This window comes from Lagenorhynchus albirostris, chromosome 7, assembly GCF_949774975.1.
Source record: "Lagenorhynchus albirostris chromosome 7, mLagAlb1.1, whole genome shotgun sequence".
In the NCBI taxonomy this organism is placed as follows: Eukaryota; Metazoa; Chordata; class Mammalia; order Artiodactyla; family Delphinidae; genus Lagenorhynchus; species Lagenorhynchus albirostris.
In genome coordinates this window covers 34,008,625-34,020,577 of record NC_083101.1, presented here as the reverse complement: position 1 = coordinate 34,020,577, position 11,953 = coordinate 34,008,625, and the positions used below count along the sequence as shown (strand labels likewise).

At 52.4% G+C, this 11,953-nt stretch overlaps 1 protein-coding gene across 1 annotated transcript; it reads left to right on the top strand.

Annotated features, from left to right (window-relative positions):
- The first annotated feature begins 8,766 nt into the window (after nucleotides 1–8,766).
- Nucleotides 8,767–10,353, top strand: FOXE1 (forkhead box E1). The gene has a single exon (XM_060154777.1). It carries the CDS (start codon nucleotides 8,767–8,769, stop codon nucleotides 9,886–9,888), a length of 1,122 nt encoding a protein of 373 aa, XP_060010760.1. The 3' UTR covers nucleotides 9,889–10,353.
- The last annotated feature ends 1,600 nt before the right edge of the window (nucleotides 10,354–11,953 follow it).

Here is an 11,953-nt window from a genome sequence, read left to right as displayed (position 1 = left end):
GCCCTGCGAGACACTCAGACTTCAGCCCAGTAGGGCCAAGCTGGCCCAACTGTGCCTCTCAGATGGCCCCAGGATCATCCCAGAGGCCTCCATACCTGAACCTAGGGAAGAAGATGCTGTTCTGAGTCTGAACCTTCCCTTAAGCCCTATCATCTGCGAGATCCCTGCTTCTGGGCTCTTTTGCAGCTGCCCACCTGCCTAGATGGCAATATCAAGTCATTATGCCTTCCAGATCCAGCACTCTGCCTGTTCTCCTGGATGTACCCCCAACACCCAGTTAGTGACAGGCCTGAGACTTGCCCCCAGGTCTCCTGATATGTTAGTGCATTTAATGTTCATAAAGTGCTTAAAACAGTGTCTACACATAGAAGAGTTTTGCATGTGTTTGCAGTTAACAAAAGCAACCATCACAACTCTTTTATGACATTAATATTATCCCCATTTTATAGATCGAAAAACTGAGGTTCGAAGTGAATAAGTGGCCAAAGGTAACACAGCTGGGAAGAGGTAGAGACAGGAACTGACCCAGGACTGACTCTAAGTAACTGGCTCTCATAGCAGAGCCACATTGTTCCTTGAGTGCTGGGGACCTGTGTGTCCAGTTGCAGGAAGCCATACTTCCTGCCACCAAGGAACTCCCAGAGAAGAACAGAGACAGTCACATAACCAAATTACTACACCACAAAAATGTGTGACAAGTGCCAAAATCCAAACATGCTGGGGCAGGCCCAAAGAGGGTGTGTTTGACTTACTCAGGCAGATCAAGGAGGACTTCCCAGAAGAGGAGACATTTGAGCTGAGGTGGGCCAGCTTTTCCAGCTTTTCCAGGCTGAGGGCAAGAACTTATGTGAGAGAAGGAGAAGACTTTGTGAGGGAGGGGGGCAGTCCTCTGAAGCTGGGGGCAGGGAAGACCAAGGAAGAGAGTAGGGGTGGGAGGGGGCTGCACTGTGTCCGAAGGGCCCCGAACTGCCAGGCTAGGCAAAGTGTACTTGATCTTGCCCTGGAGGACGCAGAGGCATTGAGAGCCTTTGAACAGCCAAGTGGCCTGGTTTGTGCAGAGACAGACAGCGGGAGTGCCCTGCTGGAGAGGGCTATTTGGAGCCTTAGACTTGTCCAGAAGGTTGGCGTGTGTAACCTTGTGCTCCCCTCCTCCCCAGCCAGGCTCAGCAGAGCTGAGGGAGCTGAGCGCTTCAGAGGTGCTTGGGCAGAAAGGCTGAGGATCAGGACCCCCACGCTCCAGGGTCCTCCTGGTGAAGCTGCGTCTGTCCCAGCCCTGCCACTGTCTGCACGATCCTCCAGGAGAGAAGAGGCTGATATGGGCAGCCCAACCCTGGCTGAAGTGTGCAGGCTCTCTTTTCGAGTGACTCTGGGGATACATGCCCAGAAAGGGAGGATACATGCAGGCCAAGGAGGCAAAAGGGCAGACGGTGAGATTAAGAAAGATACACACTCTCAGGCTAAAACAGAGAAAGAAAGCCAAAAAAGCCCGAAGGAAAGAGACCAGAGGAGAGCTGGGCCGCCCACGCACGTGTGTGTCCAAGGACAAGTGTCTTAGGGCTCCCATGCTATTGCCCACCTGGCACTGTGGGCACTGAGCAATCAGCCAGCTGGGCTGGGTACCTGCCTGAGGCACTGTACAAGCTCTAACCACCCCTGTCCGCACCCCCGCCCCAATCCCGGGAGCCTGGACTGAGCTTGGGGCGAGGTGCCCTGATGGTCACAGTGCCGGGCAGGAGGAGGGGTCAAGGACTGGAATCAGAGGCCTGGGGCTCCGGGCGGAGCCTGGCCTGGGGAGGGGAGACGAGTCACTGTCTCTTCCTGTACCTCACGCGGTACTAGAATCCAGTCTAGTGTGTTTCCCCTTTGAGAGGGAAAAGGGAGTAATCAGAGGCCCTTTTGAGATTGTCTTGCAGACCATGAACTCTGCAGCCCAAAATGAACATTCACAATCTTCCCTGCTTCTCAGAGTCCTAAGGCTGGGCATAGAGCTCGGAATACCCAAGAAACCAGGATGCCCAATGATTCTAGAGGACCGCTCCTGCCCCCCAGGTCCTAGAATCTAACCGACTTGCTGGCCTCGCTGAGAATTCCCGGGGTCCTGCTCTCACCAACTCCGCTAGGGACCACGGCTTTCCCAGGAGAGTCCACTGCCACAGCCCGGCTCTCTCCCGCTCGGTGTGAGCGGACTAGGATCTTACCTTGTGTTCCTCAGTCCTTGGCTCAGGAACGCTCACTGAGCGCCTGAGAAAGCACCGAGAAGCTAACCTGGGGGCGGGGGTAAGGCCCGGGCTCAGGGCCCGCTCGGACCCGGGCTCGCTGTGCAAGGTGGGACAAGTCCGCAACCTCTCCGAGTCGGCTTGCCCTTTTCGCCGCAGCCGCGGAGCTCCTGGATGTCCCAGCAGTTTCCTGAGCTACCCATTCCGGGGCGAGATAACAGTGTTGGGACAGGGCTCTGAGGCAGGGATTGGGAGTTTCCCTGAGGTGAGCCGGGAGTCTGGTGGCAGGGTGCAAGCTAAGCGGGGTGATGGGAAGCAGAAGGATCCCCTCTCTGGGCCTCAGTGTCTCTGCCTGGTCCTGGGGTGATAATTCTCTGTTCACAGTATTTAAGTGAACCAATGGCAAGAAAGCGCTATAAGCTGTGTTGCCCTGACCAAGCTCCGGGGTCCCTGCGCGTCGGTGGGAGCAGAAAAAAGCCACATCCACTCAGACTCGAAGACTGGAATACCCTCCCCACACACAGTCTCCCTTCTAGGCGGGCAGAAAGCATTTTACTTTAATCAACCACTACTTCTTTGAAGGGGGGCATCTCATTTCCGCACATGAGTGGGAAGGACTTGAATTTTCCCCAGCAGCTTATCTTTTTTTCACAACCAAGTTTCACCCTGAAAACAATTTAAAAGACAAGAAGATAATGACGGGTTGGTGATGCACCCCACTCCATCTTCTTGACTCCCTGGAAGCGGGGGGCGACAGGTAGGGAGTCCCCCACTTCACAGATGGGGAAACTGAGCCAGTAAATGAGCTAGCTGTAATCTGAGCTCTCACTCCGTACCACCGCTGTGACTAGCGGCTGGGCTGTGTGTGACACAGGACCGACCTCCTTTTTGGCACTCTGAGGCCATACAGCCCACTGACCGTGACTGACTGCCCCAGAGTAATCCAAACAGAGGTCACTGTGTTCTGGCTGTGCCGAGATTCTTAGATCTGATTCGCAAGCATCTGGGCCTGGAGTTTCCATTGTCTCACTGTAAGGAGGACTTTAAGCACAAGTGAGGCTCTGAGAACTCAGGAAAAGACAGAGAGGCGATTAATCCTTTGTCAGTTGCTTCATTTGCAAATATTTTCTCCCATTCTGAGGGTTGTCTTTTCGTCTTGTTTATGGTTTCCTTGGCTGTGCAAAAGCTTTTAAGTTTCATTAGGTCCCATTTGTTTATTTTGGTTTTTATTTCCATTTATCTAGGAGGTGGGTTAACAAGGATCTTGCTGTGATTTATGTCAGAGTGTTCTGCCTATGTTTTCCTCTAAGAGTTTTATAGTGTCTGGCCTTACATTTAGGTCTTTAATCCATTTTGTATTTATTTTTGTGTATGGGGTTAGGGAGTGTTTTAATTTCATTCTTTTACATGTAACTGTCCAGTTTTCCAGCACCACTTATTGAAGAGGCTGTCTTTTCTCCACTGTATATTCTTGCCTCCTTTATCAAAGATAAGGATTAATCTCCAAAATTTACAAGCAGCTCATGCAGCTCAATAACAAAAAAAACAAACAACCCAATCAAAAAATGGGCAGAAGACCTAAATAGACATTTCTCCAAAGAAGATATACAGATTGCCAACAAACACATGAAAGAATGCTCAACATCGTTAATCATTAGAGAAATGCAAATCAAAACTACAATGAGATATCATCTCACACCGGTCAGGATGGCCATCATCAAAAAATCTAGAAACAATAAATGCTGGAGAGGGTGTGGAGAAAAGGGAACCCTCTTACACTGTTGGTGGGAATGTAAATTGATACAGCCACTATGGAGAACAGTATGGAGGTTCCTTAAAAAACTAAAAATAGAACTACCATACGACCCAGCAATCCCACTACTGGGCATATACCCTGAGAAAACCGTAATTCAAAAAGAGTCATGTAGGGCTTCCCTGGTGGCGCAGTGGTTGAGAGTCCGCCTGCCGATGCAGGGGACGTGGGTTCGTGCCCCGGTCCGGGAAGATCCCAGATTTAAAAAAAAAAAAAAAAAGAGTCATGTACCAAAATGTTCATTGCAGCTCTGTTTACAATAGCCAGGACATGGAAGCAACCTAACTGTCCATCAACAGATGAATGGATAAAGAAGATGTGGCACATATATACAATGGAATATTACTCAGCCATAAAAAGAAACGAAATTGAGTTATTTGTAGTGAGGTGGATGGACCTAGAGTCTGTCATACAGAGTGAAGTAAGTCAGAAGGAGAAAAACAAATACGGTATGCTAACACATATATATGGAATCTAAAAAAAAAATGTCATGAAGAGCCTAGGGGTAGGACAGGAATAAAGACACAGATCTACTAGAGCATGGACTTGAGGATATGGGGAGGGGGAAGGATAAGCTGTGATAAAGTGAAAGAGTGCCATGGACATATATACACTACCAAGCGTAGGGTGGATAGCTAGTAGGAAGCAGCCACATGGCACAGGGAGATCAGCTCGGTGGTTTGTGCCCACCTAGAGGGGTGGGATACGGAGGGTGGGAGACGCAAGAGGGAAGAGATATAGGAACATATGTATATGTATAAGTGATTCACTTTGTTGTAAAGCAGAAACTAACACACCATTGTAAAGCAATTATACTCCAATAAATATGTTAAAAAAAAAAAAAAGACAGAGAGGCTTCAGGGCCAGGAGGTAAGAAGCCTGAATTTCCTGAGTTTCCCTTTCAGTGTAGAACCTCCTCTGCAAGACTTTAAGCAAGCCCCTTCGGCAATCTGGGCCTAGTTTCCTTCCAGCTTGAATTTCCAAGATTTCCTTAAGGAGAAGAGCAGGTTACCTCTGCATCTGCATGAAGGGGCATCTGGGTCAAGAGATATGGAGGAATTTTCCATGACTCCTCGGATCCCCTCCTTCATATTTACGAAACCCTCTGAGGGCACTTCAAAACTCAGTAAAGCAGTTAGGGGAAGAGCTACCAGTATCTTCTACAGATCACCAGCACTCCTCCCCTGCCCCCAAAATTTAACATAAAATAGCCTGTGAGGGGACAGGTTTTTCCAAAAGGTGCTGGGGATACATGCAGGGCTGAAGGCGGCTACAAAGAGGATGGAAATCACCCAGCACCCGCCTACATCAACACCAACCCACCCCTGCTGGACTAAAAGACTGATTTCCAAGGGACTGGGACCCACGCCACAGCTTTCAAATGGTTCTCAGTGGGGTCTGTTACCCCTAAACACGTTAAGGAGCACTGCACCAGAGAAGAGGGGAAGACTGGGTGAGAGGAAATGGAGGAAATGGCCTGGCACCGAGGGGATCTTTATGTATAGTTTTGATCCAAACGGGTGAATTGTCCCAGTTCACTCAAATCGTTTAATTCAAATTTTACATCATGGATTCATAGAATCTTCAAAGTACAGAATTTTGAAATGTGTTATTAGAATAAAACATTTATGGAATAAAAGTTTTAGGATCCTTTGTTCATGAAAATCTTAGAATCATAATCTTAATAAATCTAATCTCAGGATGCTAAGGCTTGGTCTGTTGCACAGGTGTAGCTCAGTAGCCGCAAAGTTTGAGAAAAAGGAATCAGTTTTCTAGAATGCGTCCACAGTCACAGAACAATGAGGATCAAAATATCATGAGACATGGAGGTTTCTAACCATAGTAATTTGAGCTTAAAAGTCTCTATCATAAAGTCATTAAAGCATATGGTCACAAATATTATAAGAATTATTAGATTATTTGAGTTATAAAATAGTGGATCTAGAACTAATATTTTAGAATTAAATAAGAAGAGAGATGTGGATTTATAGGACCCAAATCTTCCAATCAGACATTCCTAGACAGGAACTCAAATTAAGTTATATGTTAGAGCTGCAATAATATCTAAAACCTAGAGAAGCTACAACTCCCAGTAGTGACATCATATTTTCAGGCACAAAATCTTACTCCCAGCATCTTAAGATATGGGGAATACTCTTTTACACTCTGACCAGAAGCTTAAAGTCATAGGAATATAATCACAGTCAAATAATTTAGACTTCTGGTCATGGAATCTTAGAACTACAGAATCACATTATTTGATTTATGGATTCACGTTAGGATGGTGGTCCAAAATTTAACATTTGGAAATCTGAATCTTGGAAATACAGAGAACCACAAACTCCAGTATTAAAAGATTGCTATAATGTATCTGGTTAAAATGTTAAACATTTTTTTTCCCTTTGAAAAAACGTAACAGGATGCAACCTGGATTTTCGTAGCTTCGTTACTTTGGAAGAAGGAAGCTGGGAGGTTTCTGAGCGAGTGAAAAGCCTCTCGCGCCTTTCGAGCATGAATCCGCCGAAGAAGGTCTTCATGCAAACCGTTCCATTTGCTTCCACACCCGGGTCGCCGGAGCGAGGATCTGAACTCTTTGCCTCTTTCTTCCGAAGGCAGTTGCCCAATGCTTGGTGGGGCTGAACCTGCCCGGAGCTCATCTCCACGAAGAACGCGACTAAAGCCCCTGAAGGCCGCCGCCCGCACTCTCGCGGCTCTCTCCGCCCAGCCCTCCACCCGCAGCCCCGCGGAAAGCTGCGTCTCGGCCGGAGCCTGAAATCCTAAGGGCAGAACGCCCCACCCCTGAGATCCGCACATGCTTTCCCGCCCCCAGTTCTCAGAGGAGAAAATTGAGGGCTTGTGACCGGGAAGGGACAGGCCCAGGGTGTCCCTGCGAACCCAGACCTGCGGGGCCGCCGCCGCAGGCGGTCTTGAGCGAGGCCGAATCAGGGCTTAGGGAGCTGGCGGGAAACGAACACCGAAACTGGACACCCGCGAAGCGGACGGGTCCCGTCTGCCCGCCCCTTCCCCGGGAGACTCGCCTACCCAGAGCACCGCCAACCCCGGCCCCCACCTCTCGAAGCCCTCCGTCCCGCTGCGGGAAGGGGCTGCTCGGCTGCCCCCGGAGGTCTTGGGAGCCACTTGGAGCCTTCCTGGCTGGGCGAACTGGAGGAGAAGGTTGCTGCGAGAGGCAGAAGCCTAGCCTCCATCCTCTTTAAGCTGTGAGTCACTCCACATCATATAGAGAGGGGTCCCGAGCCACCCAAAGATAAAAGATTGGAGGGCGGGGGGGAGACGTGTTGCGGCCTTTCCCTAAATATCAGCAATTGAGATACAAAACCTCGGTACAGTGGAGGAACCCGGAACCCACCGAGGGAAAGTGGCTACCGCTGGTACATGTCGAGGAAACGTACTCCCACCAGAGACGCAGGCAGGTGTGAGGTTCGGCTAAACTGCGAAGTCGCGGTGGAACCGTGGCAAGTCACCTCCTCTATCGGACCTAGGAATCCTGCCTGAAGGATGAGGGACTGGATGGGGAATGGCCAGGGCAGCCTTGAGTTGGGGTTTGAAAATAAATCATCCTTGAAAGACCTTGGAAGCCAGTCACCTGGAGCATCTTCTCCCTTCCTCGTCCCCCACCCGCAAGAACCAAGCGCCCCTCAGCCAATTCTCACCCTCTCCAGCCAAAAAAGGTGAGGCGAGCCCTTCCTTTCACCTGCGGGTCCCAGCCTTCTATAAAGGCTGGTAAAGTCCCGAAGCGCTGAGTTCGGGCGCCGAGGTCTCCAGAGACAGTTCCTGGCCTCTCCCGACCTCAGTCTCCCCGTCGGCGCGCAGAGAGGACCGGCCCAGGAGACCTCCAAGGGACTTCCATGCTCAGACCGTGTGGTGTACCCGCCGCGCCGCCACAGCATCTCCTACCTGGGGAGGTGCGCCGAGGCCCAGGGGGCGGGCAGTCGGGGGGCGGGCGGGGAACGGGCACCGCCCCAAGCTTCCTGGCGCCTTTAAGGAGGAGAAACCCGCGGAGGGAGGAGCCGGTCCGGGTGTGTGCAAGGAAGCGCCTTGCCAGCGGTCTTGGCGGCTTGAGGCCAACCCTGCGGAGAGGAACAGTCGCCGGCCACCCCGCCTGGCCCGCGCTGCAACCTCGCCGCCGTCGCCTTGCCTCGCCTCCTTGCCCTCCGCGCCTTCGGCGGCCCCGGCCACAGGGGCGCCGCCTAGGCGGCCCCCACCAGAGTGTCCCCACGCCTGCACTAACTGCTCTCGTTTCAGACCTTGGTGCCCGCAGCCTCCTCTGCGCTCAGGACCTCGACGGTTATCCTCAGATCAGCAGGAAGCCCAGAACTGATGCAGGCGCCCCAGCCCAGGACCAATTCCAGACCCCGTGACCTCCTGGCACCAGCGCGCAAAGGACCCTTCAGCCCGCGACAGGAGCCTCGTCCGGGTCCCAACGTCGCTGCTGGCGCCTGGCTTCGAGCTCCAGAACACGAGCAGAGCCGTCGGTGGGCGGGACACTCTTGAGCCTCTGTCCGCACTGAGCCAGCCCGGATACTACGGGCGCCAAAGCTCCTGCGCGCCCCTGCCACGAAAGCTGTGCTCCCGGTGCCAGCTGCGAGGACACCCTGAGCTTTCTAAAGAGGGCCCCAGCGTCGGTTCCCGTCACCCTGCGTCCCGGGCCCCGCAGCTCCCAGCCCCTCGACAGCAGCAGGCAGCGGGGACGCCCCAGGGACGCGGGACGGCTGCGCCATGACGGCGGAGAGCGGGCCGCCACCGCCGCCGCCGCCGCCGCAGCCGGAGGCGCTGGCGGCCGTGAAGGAGGAGCGCGGTGAGGCGGGGGCCGGGGTCCCGGCAGAGGCCGCGGGTCGCGGCGCTGGCGGGCGGCGGCGGAAGCGCCCCCTGCAGCGTGGGAAGCCGCCCTACAGCTATATTGCGCTCATTGCCATGGCCATCGCGCACGCACCGGAGCGCCGCCTCACGCTGGGCGGCATCTACAAGTTCATCACCGAGCGTTTCCCCTTCTACCGCGACAACCCCAAAAAGTGGCAGAACAGCATCCGCCACAACCTCACACTCAACGACTGCTTCCTCAAGATCCCGCGCGAGGCCGGCCGCCCGGGCAAAGGCAACTACTGGGCACTCGACCCCAACGCCGAGGACATGTTCGAGAGCGGCAGCTTCCTGCGCCGCCGCAAGCGCTTCAAGCGCTCTGACCTCTCCACTTACCCGGCTTACATGCACGACGCGGCCGCCGCTGCTGCTGCTGCCGCCGCCGCCGCTGCCGCCATCTTCCCGGGCGGGGTGCCCAATGCGCGCCCGCCTTACCCGGGCGCTGTCTATGCAGGCTATGCCCCGCCGTCGCTCGCCGCGCCACCCCCGGTCTACTACCCGGCTGCGTCCCCAGGCCCATGCCGCGTCTTCGGCCTGGTGCCTGAGCGGCCGCTCAGCCCAGAACTGGGCCCCGCGCCGTCAGGGCCCTCCGGTTCCTGCGCCTTTGCCTCGGCCGGCGCCTCTGCCACTACCACCGCTTACCAGCCCTCCGGCTGCGCCGTCGCCCGACCTGCCAACACTTCCGCCTATGCGGCCGCCTATGCGGGCGCAGACGGCGCGTACTCGCAAGGGGCCGGTAGCGCCCTCTTCGCAGCGGCTGGCCGGTTGGCCGGGCCCGCTTCGCCCCCCGCGGGTGGCAGCAGTGGCGGCGTCGAGACTGCAGTGGACTTCTATGGGCGCACATCGCCCGGCCAGTTCGGAGCACTGGGGCCCTGCTACAATCCTGGTGGGCAGCTCGGAGGGGGCAGTGGAGGCGCCTACCACGCTCGCCATGCGGCTGCCTATCCAGGCGGAGCGGATCGGTTTGTGTCCGCCATGTGAGCCGAGCATACAGGCGAAAATTCATAGATACCTCGACTGTCTTTACGAACTAAGTATTCACGAAACCTGAGGACAGGACTGGAGAGAGGATCGAGTTGAAAGCCACATGCGAGGGACCGAGCCGGAGGTTCAGGCGCATACTCCCTGTGCACCGTGTACACACCGGTTCGCTTTGAAAATGGGAGGAAGTGGGGAGAGGCATCCTCGGCCCACGGACTGAGACAATGGACCCTCACTGAGGCGAGGCTCCAAAGGTCGTGCCTTTCTGACATTCTGCCGGGGAGGGTCCTTGGCTCTAAAGGAGGCAAAACGTAGTGTCTACACCAGAGTCTAAGGGAATTGTGGAGAATCACATGACTTCACTCTTCCCCGTACTTACCAAAACCCGGGTCTTTTTACACAGTTCCATCTCTTGTGCCTTTGACTACGTTATTACAAATAAAAGGCTCCGATAGTGTCTTCCTAGTTAAGGTGAGGACAAATTTGCAAAAGAGGTAACCATTTTTTTTAATGGGAAAGATCTCTGCTTCGCTTGACCAGGGGCTGCTTTTCCCTGCCTCTGAGAACTGCAGACCTGGCTCTGAGTCTGGACGGTGCCCCAGCGCCACAGTGTAACCCAGTTCCATCACTCACACCCCCAGTTTTCCCATCTATAATACAAGAGGGCTGCAGAATTCAACCGTCCCCCATATGACCTTTGAGGGCCCATCATGGTTGTTGCATATCTGGCAGCATGGGTGGGCCACCCAGGGCCTAACCCTATTCCAAGGAATGGAAACAGAGCTCATGGCAAGCATCTCTGGATTAGCTCCAGGCACCGGTTATATCATAATTTCTTGAATCTTTCGAGCATGATGTGCTGATCACTTGGCAGCTCTTACTGCTGGGTCCTAAGTGCGGTTTTCCATCGAGGCAGGTAGAAATACATTTGTCCATTGCCCACGCTTTCTTTTCATCAAGCAGCCTGGGACCCAATGGGTGAACTAAAATTCAAAGAGATGACAGGACTCGAGGGAGCCTGTTGATGACAGTTTTCATTTTGTTGGGCTGGCTCTTCCATCCCTGGTACCCTCTGCCGAAACTTGGCAGCCTCCTCATGCAAAAAGTAAAGAGAAAAATTAATTGGGGCCATCAGTTAAGTAAGCTTTAGAAAGAAACTGGTGTTTAACTTTGCTTTGTATCCTTTATTTGTTTCAAGCAACAAGCTGACCAAAATCAGAAAGAAAAAAAAAATCCAACCATTTCCCCACCTTTCTCTTGAGAAATCTTGTAAGTTTCGATTCTGTAGCAAAAGTTTCTAGCATTAAATATTTCAGAGGCTCGGTGTGCAGCTTTCAGATAAACCTGAGTGTTCAGGTGAACTGTTTTAATAAAGATCTTTGAGCAAGTGAGTTCTGACAAGAGAAATGCAGCCTCTTTCTGCAGAGTTAATTTGCTAGGGAAGAGTGGGGGGAGGTGAGAAAGAAGACTGAAAACCACTGGTAATTTTTATTTTTAATTCTGGGGATTGCACTATCCTGTTCACAAAGACATGTGAATGTGATTCAGTCCAGACGGGTATTTGTCTAAATAAGTGCTGCCCAATAGAAATATAATGTAAGCTGCCTGTGTAATTAAAATTTTTCTGGTAGCTGCATTAATTTTAAAAAAACAGGTGAGATTAACTAATAATATGTTGTATTTAACCCAATTTAATGTCCAAACTATCATTTCAACATATAATCGATATAAAAATTGTTGAGATATTTTACTTTTTTCATACTAAGTCTTTAAAATCTAGAGTGTATTTTACACTTACAGGTCATCTGTTTGGACTAGCCACAGCCAAGTGCACAGTAGCAGTGTGTGGCTGATGGCTACTGTATTAGACGGTACAGGTCTAGATGTTGGTCCTTCCTGACTATGATGGTGGTAAATGACCACCTGGAGGAGGGGGCAGCTGACCCTATTGCCAGTGGGTCCAGATTTCAGACCCAGCCCTGTGACTTTGGAAAAATCTAGGTGTTAGGCCTCCCTTATCTCCGTATGGATCCTTGCAGGTTGAAATTAAAAGGTTCTCCGTGTG